We start from the raw sequence: 16076 nt of genomic DNA on the forward strand, positions 1-16076 counted from the left end.
GTGGTGGGGGCGGGATTAGAACCCGGCTCTCCTTTTTTCTGGTCCGTTTGCCCGACTGCGGGGTCGGGAGCCTTGGTCGGATTCCGGGGCTGCTGTAGGTCCTCTCCCCGGAGAGGAGAGTGGCCCCTCCTGGGGGTGGGGGTGGCGTTTCTTCAGTGGAGTCCGCGACCCCCGGGGCAGGGGGCTTCTGACCTGTGGAGAGCAGGAAGCCCCCCAGAGGGTGGCTCAGAAGCAAACGCGGTCCCCCGCGTGCCGGAGGGCGACCGCGCCAGCACCAGGGCTAAGTTGGGGAGGGTTTTGAAATTGTAAAAGATTTCCCAAAAGCTCTTTTCGAATTTCGGGCCGTGCCACGCCGGTTATTCTCCTTAGCCCTGGGCCTTGCCTCTTTGTTAGCGTCTCCCTAGCTTCTCTGGGAGCCCGACAAGGTGGCCCGGACAAAGGAAACGCTCAGGGGAGCTGGGCGTGAGGGTGCAGGCGTCGGGATCTTCGGGGCCCGGCGGGGCCCGGGGGAGCTGCCGGAGGGGCGGGGGAGGGGGCCGGGAGATCGCGCTGGGGGAGGGCCCACTTTAGCCCGCTCGGGCCTGGCGTCGCCGCTTTAAGAGTCGCAGAGGAGAGGAGCAGGTCTATGGTAATGAGCCGCCCGCAGCCGCGGCTGCTCTGCAGAGCTCACCGCCGGGGAGGCGAGGCGGGCGCTGGGGGCTCGGGGCCGAAGGGAGAGCCGGCCGGGGGCGCGGGGAGGCCGGGGGGGTCTTGGAGCCGCTGCCCGGGCTCTAGGGAAGGAGACCCCGCGGCCCGGGGGGCGATCTGGAGGCGCAGGTGGGAGATGTAGCCGCCCTGGGCAGGATCTGGAGGGGGAGGGGGAAGGCGGAGGGGGGGCGCTGGGACCGATCCCGGGCTGCGGGCGCTGTGGGGGCTCCGTAGGGAGACCCGAGGATCCAGGGCGCGGGGATCGGGACCCCCGAGGGAGGACCCCGGAGGCGCAGGTGAGAGCCGGGGACGCAGGTGGGAGTTTCGGGGGCGCGGGGGCAAAGCTCTAGGACGGAGCGGGGTCTGGGAGAGCAGGGGGAGCTCGGGGGCGGACCGGGAGCCCCCGCCGGGGCTCGGAGGTGGGTCTGGGGGTGGGGGGGGGACGAGGGGCGCAGGAAGGATTCTGAGCGGTTGCAGGGATCCAGGAGCCGCAGAGGAAGGATCAGGCCAGAGGTGAGCGAGAAACTGTAGGCGCAGGAGCTGCGCGAGGCCGGGGCCCCGGAGGGCGCGCGCTAGGGAAGGTCCCGGGAATCAGGTGCCCCCGGCCCGGGCATGCGGCGCGGCGGGGCCGGGAGCAGCCGGAGGAGGAGCCGCCGCCGCCGCTGACCCGGCCGGGAGGAGGGAGAGATGCGGGGCCGGGCCGCCCGCGCCCCACTCCCGCTGCCGCCGCCGCAGCTGCCGCCGCTGCTCCTGCTGCTGCTGCTCCAGCTGGGCCCGGGGAGCTTCGTCCTGGCCCCCTCGCCCTGCCGTGCCCTGGAAGCCCTGGAGCCGAGCTCTCCGGCCCCCTGCGCTCCCCAGCGCTGGTTCTGCCCGGCCGGGACCGAGGGCCACTGGCTGCACACCAGCCGCTGCCGCGCCGGGGGGCCCGAGCTGACCGGCCGCCTGGTGCCCCTGGATAGGTTCAGAAGCGGGAGGGCCTGGTGCCCGGAGCCTGGGGCCCATATTCCCCTGCCACCGGCCCCCGGAGGCTGCCCCTGGAGCTGCCGCCTGCTGGGCGCCCGAGGCCACATCTCCCCACAGGGCAAGCTCACCCTGCCGCCAGGGCATCGGTGCGTCCAGGTACCTCGGCTGCAGTGCCAACTCTGCAGGCTGGCATGGACCCAGGGGCACTGGGTCGAGAAGTGGCTGGCTGGGGATCTCCCAGGAAGTCGCAGGAAACGCAATGTGAACACAGCCCCCCAATTCCAGTCACCTGTCTATCAGGCCACGGTGCCCGAGAACCAGCCAGTGGGCACGCCGGTGGCTTCCCTGAGGGCTGTGGACCCCGACGAGGGTGAGGCGGGCCGGCTGGAGTATACCATGGATGCCCTCTTTGACAGCAGATCCAACCAGTTCTTCTCCTTGGACCCGGTCACCGGAGCCGTGACTACTGCCGAGGAGCTGGACCGGGAAACCAAGAGTACCCATGTCTTTAGGGTGACTGCCCAGGACCATGGGACCCCTCGGCGAAGTGCCCTGGCCACCCTGACCATCACGGTGACTGACACCAATGACCATAACCCTGTTTTTGAACAGTCTGAGTACAAGGAGAGTTTGAGGGAGAACCTGGAAGTGGGCTATGAGGTCCTGACGGTTCGAGCCACAGACGGTGACGCCCCTCCCAACGCCAACATCCTCTATCGACTGGTGGAGGGTCCCGGCGGACCTCCCCCTGAGGTCTTTGAGATCGATCCCCGTTCTGGTGTGATTCGCACCCGGGGCCCTGTGGATCGAGAGGCTGTAGAGTCGTACCAGCTGACTGTGGAGGCGAGTGACCAGGGCCGAGATCCCGGTCCCCGGAGCGCCACGGCCACCGTGTGTCTGTCTGTGGAGGATGACAATGACAACGCTCCCCAGTTCAGTGAGAAGCGCTACGTGGTCCAGGTGAGGGAGGACGTGACTCCCGGTGCCCCCGTGCTCCGGGTCACGGCCACGGACCGCGACAAAGGCAGCAACGCCCTGGTCCACTACAGCATCATGAGTGGCAATGCCCGCGGCCAGTTTTACTTGGACGCTCAGACAGGGGCCCTGGACGTTGTGAGCCCCCTTGACTATGAGACAGCCAAGGAATACACCCTCCGCATTCGGGCCCAGGACGGGGGCCGTCCTCCACTCTCCAACGTCTCGGGCCTGGTGACGGTGCAGGTGCTCGACATCAATGACAATGCCCCCATATTTGTCAGTACCCCCTTCCAGGCCACCGTCCTCGAGAGCGTCCCCCTGGGGTATCTGGTCCTCCACATCCAGGCCATCGATGCTGATGCAGGGGACAACGCCCGCCTCGAGTACCGCCTGGCCGGCGTCGGGCCCGACTTCCCCTTCACCATCAATAATGGGACGGGCTGGATCTCTGTGGCTGCCGAGCTGGACCGGGAGGAGGTAGACTTCTACAGCTTTGGGGTGGAGGCAAGGGACCACGGCACCCCCCCACTGACAGCCTCCGCCAGCGTCAGTGTGACCATCCTCGACGTCAACGACAACAACCCGACCTTCACCCAGCCGGAGTACGCGGTACGCCTGAACGAGGACGCGGCCGTGGGCACCAGCGTGGTGACGGTCTCGGCCGTGGACCGGGACGCTCACAGCGTCATCACTTACCAGATCGCCAGCGGCAACACCCGCAACCGGTTCTCCATCACCAGCCAGAGTGGGGGGGGGCTGATCTCGCTGGCGCTGCCCCTGGACTACAAGCTGGAGCGGCAGTACGTGCTGGCGGTCACAGCCTCGGATGGCACCCGCCAGGACACAGCCCAGGTTGTGGTCAACGTCACGGATGCCAACACTCACCGCCCTGTCTTCCAGAGCTCCCACTACACCGTCAACGTCAATGAGGACAAGCCGGCGGGCACCACCGTGGTCCTGATCAGTGCCACGGATGAGGACACAGGGGAGAACGCCCGCATCACCTACTTCATGGAGGACAGCATCCCCCAGTTTCGCATCGATGGCGACACGGGCGCAGTCACCACGCAGGCGGAGCTGGACTATGAGGACCAGGTCTCCTACACTCTGGCCATCACCGCCCGGGACAACGGCATCCCCCAGAAGTCGGACACCACTTATCTGGAAATCCTCGTCAACGATGTCAACGACAACGCCCCTCAGTTTCTGAGAGAGTCCTATCAAGGCAGCATCTATGAGGATGTGCCCCCCTTCACGAGTGTCCTCCAGATTTCTGCCACGGACCGTGATTCGGGATTAAACGGCAGGGTTTTCTATACCTTCCAAGGTGGGGACGATGGCGACGGCGACTTCATTGTCGAGTCCACGTCAGGCATCGTGCGCACATTGAGGAGGTTAGACCGGGAGAACGTGGCCCAGTATGTCCTCCGGGCATTTGCGGTGGACAAGGGAGTGCCCCCAGCTCGGACCCCGGTGGAGGTGATGGTGACCGTCCTGGATGTGAACGATAATCCGCCCGTCTTTGAACAAGACGAATTCGACGTGTTTGTGGAAGAGAACAGCCCCATTGGCCTGGCGGTGGCTCGAGTCACAGCCACAGACCCGGACGAGGGCACCAATGCCCAGATCATGTACCAGATCGTGGAGGGCAACATCCCGGAGGTTTTCCAGCTCGATATCTTTTCTGGGGAGCTCACCGCCTTGGTGGACCTGGACTACGAGACGCGGGCGGAGTACGTCCTCGTGATCCAGGCCACCTCAGCCCCCCTGGTGAGCCGGGCGACTGTCCACGTCCGCCTCCTTGACCGCAACGATAACCCGCCTGTGCTGGGGAACTTTGAGATCCTCTTCAACAACTATGTCACCAACCGCTCCAGCAGCTTTCCTGGGGGTGCCATTGGCCGGGTGCCAGCCCACGACCCCGATGTCTCCGACACACTGAGCTACAGCTTTGAACGGGGGAACGAGCTCAGTCTGGTGCTGCTCAACACCTCCACGGGGGAACTGAGGCTGAGCAAGGCCCTGGACAACAACCGACCTCTGGAGGCCATCATGAGTGTGTCGGTGACAGGTAAGACTCGGGTGGATGTGGGGGGAAGGGCTGGGTGGTCCCCCAGCGTGGGAGGGGCTGTGAGGGAGTCTCAGGAGACTTTGGGGGCTGGCTGTGGGGTAAGGGGAGGAGTCTGCTGCCAGGGTTATGGAGGAGGAGACTGGGGAGGCAATGAGGCAGTGCTGGGCTGAGGCAGGGGGAGGCTGGCAGATCGCCCCTCTGGAAGCAGAGGGAGGGTTTGTCCTGGGTGTCACTGGGGCCGAGGTAAGGCAAGGAGTGACTGGCCTGGGAAAACAGCCCATGGAATCCTAGCTCCTCATACTCTTTCCGCCTCCCGCCCCACAGCTTGGGTTGGTCCGTTGCAGTTGGATGCCTCTGCCTCCCTTCTTCCCTCCCTACTCTGTGATGGGGAGGGGGGTAGGGTTTAGCTTTTTAGCCTTGGGCACAGCTGCCAAGAAACTGAAAATTCTCTGGTGAAGGAGATTCCAGTGGGCCAGTGAGTTGAGGTGGAGAGATGAAGGCAGGTTTAAGTTTTAATTGCCCCTTCTACCCAGTCTCTCTGAGAGAAGATCCAGGTTTTCTTCCCACACATACCCCTACACTTTGGCCATCTCCCACAGGCCCCTACCCCATGAGGTTTCTGTGATCTCATCCAGCAACAAGGGCCAAAGCTGGTCTGTGTATGTGGAGGGGGAGGGGGCACATAGTAAGGTCAGGACCCCAGAGTCCAGCCCCTTCTGGCCCCCTCTCCTTCTAGGCTGAGCAGGAGACTGACGGGGACTTTGTCTAGTACATTCTTTCCCCTCTAGGCTGAAAGAGCTGGGGCTGCTACCCTCCCCCCCCCCCCCCCCCCCCCCCCCCCCCAGAGCTCACTGCAGGAAGTGAGCCTAGAGCTCATTGTCTCTGTCCAAACAAGCCCCACTGTCACAGGCTGAGGTTTGGGGTCCTGGTGGGGCAGGGGATGCAAAGTAGGTAGGCACTGGCTGGGGCCCCCTGGATTCTTTGAGCCTGTATACCCCCCACACACACCACACACTGATCCTAGGGGAACCAAATTTTTTCCAGCTGAAAGTTGGATTCCCACAGATCCATCCCTACTCCCCAGGTCAAAGGAATGTGAGTTTAGGGGTCCAGGATGGACAGGGGACTTCCAGTATGTGGAAGAAAGGATCCCCAGAACATTCTACCTCTTCCCTACCTTTTAGGGGTTATGTGTATGTAAAGACAAGAGACAGACACAGAGAAACGCAGAGAGACAGAAAATGAGACAGAGACAGAGGGAGAGGGAGAGACAGGGAGAGAGTACTGAGAGACACAGAGAGAAAGAGAAAGTCTGGCCAGGACCCAAGCATTCCTGGTGCCCGGCAGAGCAGTACGGCCTGCAAACTCCCCTGGGGGCAGAATGGAGGGCATGTACCCCTTTCTGCCAGATAATATCTTCTTGTTTAGCATAGCTGGGTTTGGTGGGGAGATGAATCTTGAAGCTGAATAACTGAGATTTCCCCCCCACACACACCCCAAGATGGGGAACAGATGAGACTTTAATGAGAGATTTCAGTCTAGGGTAGGAGGAGGTCTGCAAAGAAATCATTTGGCAGTAACAGCTAGGGACGGAAGAGGCAGACCATCTGCTTATCCATGTTGGGTTGTAGACACATGTGGGGTCTTACCAGAAGCCCAAAGGAAGGTGAAAATTGGGCTTCCACCTTCCCCACCCATGAGATTGTCCAGGGGAGGGGGCAAAACCCCCAAAGTTTTCGCCAGGGAACTTTATACTGCTTAGGGCATAGCTGGGAGTAGGATCTTAGAGAATCATAGAGTGTAGAGTTGGAAAGACTATTAGAGAACTTCTTGTACCATATCCCCATTCTGTAGGTAAGGAAATTAAGTCCCATGGAAGTTGAGTGACTTGGGAACCCCTGCCCTGCTTGTTTCTTCAGTTTTTCCTCTTCAAAAAGAAATGCTCTTAACATAGAATCTGATATTTAAAAACATTTTGACAACTATATTTCAATAGAATTGGTTTCTTTTGTAATGCCATGTTTTATTTTGTGAAGTTAAAAGCATTGAGTTCATGAGTTTTAATAGACTCCAAAGGGGTCCATGACACCAAAAAGGGTTAAGAACCTCTGCACTGTAGGTATGGAGCTAAGCTCTTTATGGGGCAAGGGTTCTGAATGCTGGTGTTGGTAGATAGATGAAGAGTCGGTAGGGATCCTGTCCGTTCCTGAGTCTAGTCCCTGGGTTCTGGAAGTATGGAAGAGCTAGGGTGAGGACTGGGGATCTTCCCTTGGAGCAGGAGCACAATGAGGCTGGGGCACTGGGGTGGAAAAGGAGACGGAAGTTCTGGAAGGGTACTTCCAGTTCTTTTATCCCCTGCCAGGGCACAGTCTTTCCCAGTCTTTCATGCCCTTGGGATGCCCCGGCTCTCGGAGAATTAAATAGGGAAGGAAGGCCGAGGCGCCTCATGGTCCCACCCCTGCCCCTCCCCCAGATTCAGAACCCCACCCTCTCCCCCAGGCTCTGACCCTTGGAGGCAGTCACCATGGCAACCCCAAAGTTAAGCATTAGGCTGAGGAGGGGGAAGTCCGTTGCTGCCCCTAGACCTTTGTCTCTCTTCCCCCATTCTTTGTCCCTTCTTTCATTCTCTGGCCCATATTGCTTTCCTCTCCTCCCTTCCCCCCTCACCCTCCTAGGCTGTGTATCTCTCTCCTTTTTGTCTCATTCTGTTTGAATCTCGTTTATCTCTTTTTCCATCACTAGCTCCCTTTCTCTGTTTCTTTTCTCTTCTACATACCCAGGTCTCTCTTCTCATGTCTCTTTGTTTCTTTCCATGTGTCTCTTTGTCTCTCTATCTAGATCCCTACTTCTGCTTTTCAGTCTCTCTTTGTCTTTCTCCCTCCCTTTCATTTTCCCCAGAGCTGATATGGCCCCAAATTCAGTCCTAACGATCTTCCTTTAGTCTGATCGATGTCTTTCTCTCTGCCCCGCCTCCCTCCCTCTCTTTCTCTGATTTCTCTCTGTCCCTCTCTTTCTGATTTCTCTTTGTCTCTCTGTATCTGTCTCTCTCCCTCTTTTTCTTCTTCTTTCTCCTTCTATCTCTCTGTCTCTCCTGTCCTCAATTCAGACTTAGATGTGCTTCCTATTTAGTGCTCCTGATCCACTTCTTCCTTGAAGGCGAACACTTCTGGACTGGGTTATGTTCCCAATATCTGGGAGGGCAGTTTAGGACTGGAGTAGTTACCGTGATCACTATTGCCCTGGGGTCATCTCAGAGTAATAAGGGATTACATGGAGGGCTGGGGCACTGAGTGCTGCTGGTGTTTTCTGGGTGCCCTGATCCTACCCATAGCCTTCTCCCATCCAGTCTTGAGGGTGGGTAGGTGGATAAAGGAGTGAACTACTTTCTATCCTAATTCTCTCTTCTCCCCAATTCCCTGACAGCTCAAACTCAGACTGCCCTCTTTTACTGGTCAGTTTTTGCTCACACAATTGCACTTCTCTGGTGCCTAAGTGGGGAGGATAAGAGGATGGGGTGGCAGCTGAGGAAGGGGAGGAGAAAAGAGAATGGAGTGGGGCAGGTGGCTGCAAATGGGAGACCAGATGGGAAGCAACAGGGTAGAGCAGGGGAGAAGGGGACAGACTAGAAATAAGGAGACAGAGAGACGCAGATGCCCAGGATGGGATGGGAGGGAGGACAGGAGCGTAGCCCTTAGATTCCCTCCCTGGAGTGGGTAAATCTGACCAGTTGGGTCACAGGGGAGACATGGAGACACATTGATCCCTAGAGCTGAGTGTTAATACAGGTCTACTCTTTCAATTGTGCATCATGTGAACAATCACTTTTTAAAAAATCTTGGTTATTTTGTGTGTTCAGCTGAAAGTTGGATTCTGTGTGGAGGTAATAAGGAAGGAGAAAACGTCCTTTTGTTTAAAGGGTTCTTAATCTAAAGGAAAAAACATCCAATAAATGCCCAAGTGATATGAAAACAAGTAGAAATAATTGAGTCCCCCTACTGTCAGTGCCTAATGAGATTATCTTCCGTTTTCACTGTTTATATCTTGAATGCACATTTTGTGTGCATTGGCTACTCCATAAAAATGTGAGTTCCTCAAAATTCTTGCCTTAATTTGTGTCAAAGAGGATAGAAGCCTGTCTGAGGTCAGGAAGACAGCTCAAATCTGACACTTACTAACTACTGGACAAGTCACTTAATCTCTGCCTCAGTTTCCTCAAATGTAAAGTGGAGATAATAATAGTTCCTATTTCCCAGGGTTGTTGTGAAGATAGAATGAGATATTATTTGAAAAGTTCTTAGCAGAGTATCTGGATATATAATGGGCACTATATAAATGCTTATTTCTTTCTCTCCGTCCTTTTTTCCTCCCTTTCTTCTGTTCTTCCTTCCTTCCTTTTTTCTTCCCAGCACATCACACAGTTCATGGCATATAGTAAATGTTTAAGAAATATTACTAACTGGCTGATTTCAGACTCTATAGTGGAAAAATATTGGACTTAAAATCAGGGGAATCAAATGTTCAGGTTCTGAATTTAACACTGCCACTTTGGGCAAATAAATCTCTTGACTTACTGAACCTCAGTTTCCTCATTTGTAGGGGTTATACATTTCCTACCTCAGGGTTGTGGTAAGGAAAGTATATATTAAGCTTAAAGTGTTGTGTAAATGTGAGTTATCATTGCATTGGATTGTCATAAAGAAAATGTTTCACAATCAAAGAAGTGGTATAGAAATATAAGAGCTATTATTAATAATAATTCAATTGAACGAGCCTTTATAAGCTTTGACAGTATCAAGTTCATGGAGTTTGAGTGTGAATCTTTTGATTCTCTATCCCTTATGTGCAAGGATCTTATTGCTGTTTAATGGAGGATTGCAGAGCCAGAGGGGGTTAAACTGACTTTCCTGGGGGTGGTGAATTTAGAGCAGGGTTTAAGACAATGGCAAGTTTATAGATTGATATAGAGTAAAGGAAAGGGAAGAAGGCATGTCAGGTCAGGGAAAGTGGAGTATTTAGAGGCTGGGAGGTCCTAGGATCATAGATTCAGAACTGAAAAGGCCCTTAGAAGTCATTTCATCCAGATAGATGAGGAAAGAGAGATCCAGAGAATGAGAATGACCTGTCCATATTCACATGGGTAATTAGTAGCAGAGGCTTTAATTCCAGACCTAGTATTTTATCTTTTGGGAGTGGGGGTAGTGGTGGAAGGGTGACGGTACAAGGTTTGCTTAGCTAGAGAATCAAGTTCATTTGGGCTAATTACTGGGAGTGAGGACCTATAGTGAGGCCTCTAGCTCAGTGTAAAGATTCTCACACTTAAGACTAGAAAGGATGTTTAGAGATTGTCGTTTTTAACTCCTGAATTTTATACAAAAAGCCAAGCAAGACGTGTTTGGGTCCTAGGGTAAGATACGAATGAGTACACATTTAAATTGGTACATCCTAGATCTGGATGGTTACCTCTATTTGTTATTTCCTTTCCTTCTCCCACTTCTCTCCCCTCTCTCACAATCCTATGCCCCCTCTTCCATGAAATCTATCAGGATTTGGTATCAGGAGATTAAAACTCCCTTGGACCTCATTCGCCATTTTGCTTATAGCCTCTTTGAAGCACATATTATGTAATAATGTATGTTAGAGTTCAATGTAATTGTGATTTTGCTAGCTCCGTGACCGAGCTCATATCTTATCTAAGTAACATACCTCATCTTGTATCCAGCACGAAGAAGATGCTTAATTGCTGCTTGGTAAATCAATGTCCCAGGCAGATTCCAGTGAGACTGCTGCTGGAGATCACCCAGGACAGCTTTTCCTCTCCGATCTCAGTCACTTGTTTTTGCATGTCACACTCTCCTGAGTGTTTGGTGAAGTACTTCATGTTGAAAGTCAGGGCTACTCCTTTACAGGAGCATAAGTCTGTAGCAGCTGCCATCCCTTTAATCCTTCCTAGACCTAAAGGGATCAGCTAGTCCAGCATCTTCATTTTAATAATACTAGTAAATAGATAACATTTATATATGTTCCAGGCACCTAAGCTCTCTATAGTTTTCTCACTTGATCCTCACAGCAACATTGCAAGGTGAAGTTGCTATTATTACCCTCATGTTCTAGATGAAGAAACTGAGGTAAACAGAGTTCAAGTGACACATGGCCAGGTCACAGTTGGTAAGTGTCTGATGCCAGTTTAGATTCCAGAACTAGCACTCTCACCACTTTCCCACCTAGCTGCCTAGGTGCCATTTTTACAGATTGGGAAACTAAAACTTGTCAGACAGGTGGTAAGTAGCAAAGCCAGAATTCAAATGTAGCTTCTACATCATAGCTTACACCATCCTGGCTGGCCTCCTCTGGATCTATCTAATTGTCTTTGGGTCTTTCTAAATTGTGTCCAGAACCTATTATACTCAGGAGACAGTGGTGGAGAATGAGAAACAGATTGGGCCTGGCCTTTGTGGAGCTCACAACCTACAAAAATGCATATACAAATGTATACCATGTGTATCATTGTACATAAGAAATGCATAATGCTAATAACTGCCATTTACATCGAGCTTTTGAAGTTTGCAAATCACTTTCCATAAAAAAAAAAACCTCATCTAAATCTCATAATAAACCCAAGAAATAGGTACTAGAAGGATAATTTGCCCCATTTTACCAATGGGGAAACTGAGGCTTGAATAAGAGAAGTTGTTTGGTTGTTGTCCTTCATTTTGGAAAATGACCAAAATGACATCACTATGTTAGGGGCAAGTTAGAGAGTCCAACTATGCTTGATCAGACTAGTATGAGCTCAGGACGCTCTGCCGCAGGTTGGACACAAATAGTCCCTAGGGACATTTGGGGGGCTTCTCTAACTTTGTGCATTTTGTGTTTCTTCAGAGCTCACTCCTGCTTCGCTCATAGAGCACAGCCCTTCTCTGATGAGGGCACGCCATTCTGGGCAGGCCCGGGCCAGGGTCTCCCATGTCATGCAATAGATTCTAAAGTTTTTATGAGAGACTGGCTCACAATCATACAGGAGTCAGAAATAGGATTTGAATTTAGGCCCATTAAGTTCTAGATTCCTCGGCTCCAACTTTTTTTTTTTTTTTTTAACTTCCAGAGGTAGGAGGGTCAGAGAGGGATGAAATAGAGGTTCAACACATACTGGGGAATCAGAGAAGTCTTCATGGAAGGGATGACATTTGAGTTAGGAATTGAAAAATGGGGGGGAATGTAGATTGTCAACAGGCAGAAATGGGGAAGGGGAAGCACTGTTTTAGGGATAGGGACTAGATCTGTGACTTGAGGGGCATAGGAAGCATCTGGGCAAAGAAACTCTTACTAATGGATACCTTGATACCTCCTCTGCAATTCAAAATCTTAAGAGAGTTGTCTAGAATACTTACAGATAAAATGATTTACTCAATGTAACAAAGGTGGGACCCGAAGCCAATTTTTCCTGGCTCTCCAAAGCTAGTTCTCTCCCCCCTCTCTCTCTTTCCCCTTTGTCTCTTTTTCTGTCACTCTCTGCCTCTCTGCTGCTCTCTCTCCTCTCAGACGTGGTTAGGAGTAAGTACCTAGAAGAAGCTTTTTCTTATTTTCTAGGTCATTGACCTATTTCTAATATGTAATTAGGTGTGTGAATTGTATTTCTGAATACATATACACTGGTGTGTGTGTGTGTACGTTAGTTATGTCATGAGAATATGTGTGGTTAAGCATGTGTGTATTTATGGTCATAAGTAGGTGTAATTATGTAATATATTTAAATGCTTCAACGCACAGTGTCCGTCTGTATCTGAATCTGTGCCTCTGTCTGTGTGAAGAGCAATTAGAGAAGCCTTTTGCAAAGATTTCTCGAGGGTTGGCAAAGGTTCATCCTAGAATCCTTTTGTGCCAAATACTATCCCACCTAATATCTGGCCTCTTCCCTCCCATTCTGAGCTAGTGTGTGTGTGTGTGTGTGTGTGTGTGTGTGTGTGTGTGTGTGTGTTCGTGAGAGAAGGAGGGGGAGAGAAAGGAAGAAAGAAATAGAGAGAAGACAGAATGAGAGAGAGGGAGACAGAAAGAGAAACAGAGAGAAGAAGGGAGGGAGGGAGACAGAGACAGAGAGAAAGAGAGAGGACAGAGAGACGGAGATGGCGAGAAAGACAGACAGAGTGAGAAGACAGAGTGAGGGAGAGAGAGAAGGGTGGGATCATTTCCCCACCCAGCTAAGGAGATTCCCTGGGGTGGGGCTGGAGCAGCCTGGGCCTAGCTAGGCTCCCTGAGGACACAGGGAGCTGGGCGGGAGGAATGCTTTGTGTTGGGACAGTTGCCATGGGGATGGAGGTCCTGCTTCCAGGCAGCTGGAGGGGCTAGGGAAGAGGGAGGAGTTAAGGAACTGGGGGGAAACTCCTACCCCCAAAGCTGCAGCCCACCATTGTTCCATCCAATTCTCCTGCCTCCATAGGCTGGGTTGGGGGTGGAGGACATGAAGATGATATTGAGGAGAGGCTGGGATCTCTTTTAATCTGGACTCAGCTCTCTTTTCTGGGACTACTTAACATACAGAGGCAGGAGGGGATGGATGGGCCCAGCCTTCTGAGAGAGACACAGCACACATACACAAAATGAGACAGATTACAAGAGACAGAAAAAGTCTGTCCTACAGATAGCTAGCTATGCAGCTGCTTCTTTCCTTTTATATAACAAGTGAATTCCTGAAAAGTTGGGCAGATGCAGGAGTTTTTATAAATTGAATCAGATCACATTTTAAGTGCACCAGGAAAGCAGGCTTCTTAAAAGAAACATAGTAAGACTCCAACCACTTAGCTTTGTCATACATCAAGAGTTTTCTCAGTGGGGTTTTCTAAAGTGAGAAAGGTCTCTTGGAATAATGGAGATAGCATGGTGGTGCAGCAGCTTGCATCTGGAAGTCCTAGGCCCAAGTACCATGCCTGATATGAACTGGCTCTTACTCTGGGCAAGGCATTTAATCACGGGGATTCCAGGCATCTCTAGTAGGTGCTCACCTGCATTGGCAGAGGGGTTTTTTCTAGGGGAATTCCTTCTGCTGTTGAATTCACCTAGCCATATAAATAATTACTAACATTTACTTATAGAGGCTGTTCCAAAAGTATTAATAGAGAGAACACTTTTAAGTTTAGAGGATCAGAAAAGAAATGGAAGGGAGAAGTTAATGGTACCTGAGCCAAAAAGTTGGGAAAGGCCTGTTTAATGCTTTGGTTTTTTTTTCTTTGTCTTTTTAATAGTGAATTTAATGAAGTCAAAAAACAAAAAATCTTAAGCCCGTTTCCCATGTAAAATGTGATCGGGTGCAACCTTAGCCCATAGAATATGCTTAATAAATTCTTGCCTATTGACCACCCTCCCCAAAAAAGAGCTAATATCCCTAAAACACTTTGAAAATCATTGTTTGCATTAGAACCATTTATTGGCTCCCATTCTAATGAGGGAGGAGACCTCCAATCTAGATGGGGAAGTCGTCATTCTAATGGAGGGGGGGGGGAGCTCCCATTCTTAAAAAGGAAAGCCTTCATTCTAATAGTTCTATGTAATGAAAAAAAGTTCCCATGAAACAAATAACAGCAGAACCAAATAAAGCGACACAGAACGGTCCGGCACCCTGGGCCAGGAGCGTTGATCATGAAAAAGCAAATTAGGGGGGAGCAGAGGTGCCCAGGAGGTTAAAATTTACTTTTGAAAAAGTCTTATTCTTTTAAAGAAGCCTACTTCCCTCCAGCACAGGTCAACCAGTTAGCCCAGGAGCTTTTAAAGGACTAGCACTGGGGCTGGGGCTTCCAAGACAAAAACATGGTCCCTGACCTCAGGAAGCCCACATTCTACTTGGTGGGGGAAGGGAACCCCATTTTGGGAGGGATATTGCTCCTATCCAATGGGGGGAACTTGTTATTCTGTAGGAGGGAAGAGCTTATTCACGGGGAATGGGAAGCTTCATTCTAACAGGGGGGAAGCCCTTATTCTAAAAGGGCTAATGGGGGAGGGGGGGAAAACTTCATTTTAATAGGGGAGGGGCGGGAAGTCCATCCTAATGGGGGAGGGGGGGAAGCCCATTTTTAATGGGGGAGGGGGGAAATCCATTTTAATGAGGGAGGGGGAAGTCACTTTTAATGGGGAAATCATTTTAATGGGGTGGGGGAAAGTCCATTTTAATGGGGAGGGGAAGTCCATTTTAATGGGGTGGGGGAAAGTCCATTTTAATGGGGGAGGGGGAAGTCCATTTTAATGGGGAGGGGAAAGTCCATTTAATGGGGTGGGGGAAAGTCCATTTTAATGGGGTGGGGGAAAGTCCATTTTAATGGGGAGGGGGAAAGTCCATTTTAATGGGGTGGGGAAGTCCATTTTAATGGGGAGGGGGAAAGTCCATTTTAATGGGGGGTGGGGGAAAGTCTCATTTTAATGGGGGTGGGGGGAAAGTCCATTTTAATGGGGGAGGGGGAAAGTCCATTTTAATGGGGGAGGGGGGAAAGTCCATTTTAATGGGGGGGGGGAAAGTCCATTTTAATGGGGGGGGGGGGAAAGTCCATTTTAATGGGGAGGGGAAAGTCCATTTTAATGGGTGGGGAAGTCCATTTTAATGGGGAGGGGAAAGTCCATTTTAATGGGGGTGGGGGGAAAATCCATTTTAATGGGGGGGGGAAGTCCATTTTAATGGGGGAGGGGGAAGTCCATTTTAATGGGGGAGGGGGAAAGTCCATTTTAATGGGGGTGGGGGGAAAGTCCATTTTAATGGGGGAGGGGGGAAAGTCCATTTTAATGGGGGTGGGGAAGTCCATTTTAATGGGGGAGGGGGGAAAGTCCATTTTAATGGGGGGGGGGAAGTCCATTTAATGGGGGTGGGGGAAAGTCCATTTAATGGGGTGGGGAAAGTCCATTTTAATGGGAGGGGGAAAGTCCATTTTAATGGGGAGGGGAAAGTCCATTTTAATGGGGTGGGGGAAGTCCATTTTAATGGGGGAGGGGGGAAAGTCCATTTTAATGGGGGTGGGGGGAAAGTCCATTTTAATGGGGGAGAGGCTCACTTTCCAATAGAGTGCACAGTATGAAACCGCCTGGGTCAGTGTAGGTTAAGTGCGATATATAACGGAAGGTAATCCCAGAGGGAAGGTTCGCAGAAGGGGCTGCCTGACATCTTGAAGGAAGTTAGGGGAGGAGAGAGAGAGCGGGCCAAATATGGCGGGCAGCCAGTGGAAAAAAAAAAAACCGCCTAAAATAGGATTTGATTTATAAGAACTGAAATGTTGGTTCAACTTTCCAGGAATTCACTCTATGAAAAGTAGGCTGCCCCGGGCACGGGCCCCGGTTTCCTTCTCCGTAGATGGGCGCACCTCTTGCTTGTGCCCGAGTGCGCGCTGCCCCCAGGGGCCGGGGA

At 52.0% G+C, this 16076-nt stretch overlaps 1 protein-coding gene across 4 annotated transcripts in view; it reads left to right on the forward strand.

Annotated features, from left to right (window-relative positions):
- Positions 1-859: 859 nt before the first annotated feature.
- Positions 860-16076, forward strand: part of CELSR2 (cadherin EGF LAG seven-pass G-type receptor 2) — a 47581-nt gene continuing 32364 nt past the window's right edge. For 3 of the 4 annotated variants that reach the window (XM_031967208.1, XM_031967210.1, XM_031967211.1), the window contains exon 1: positions 1117-4699. In XM_031967208.1, coding sequence (XP_031823068.1) covers positions 1375-4699 — 3325 coding nt within the window. In that variant the 5' untranslated portion in view covers positions 1117-1374. Of the gene's footprint in view, positions 984-1116; positions 4700-16076 lie in introns of those variants that run through there. The other variant, XM_031967209.1, reaches the window with a different exon arrangement.

This window comes from Sarcophilus harrisii, chromosome 4 (genome assembly GCF_902635505.1).
Source record: "Sarcophilus harrisii chromosome 4, mSarHar1.11, whole genome shotgun sequence".
Lineage (NCBI taxonomy): Eukaryota > Metazoa > Chordata > Mammalia > Dasyuromorphia > Dasyuridae > Sarcophilus > Sarcophilus harrisii.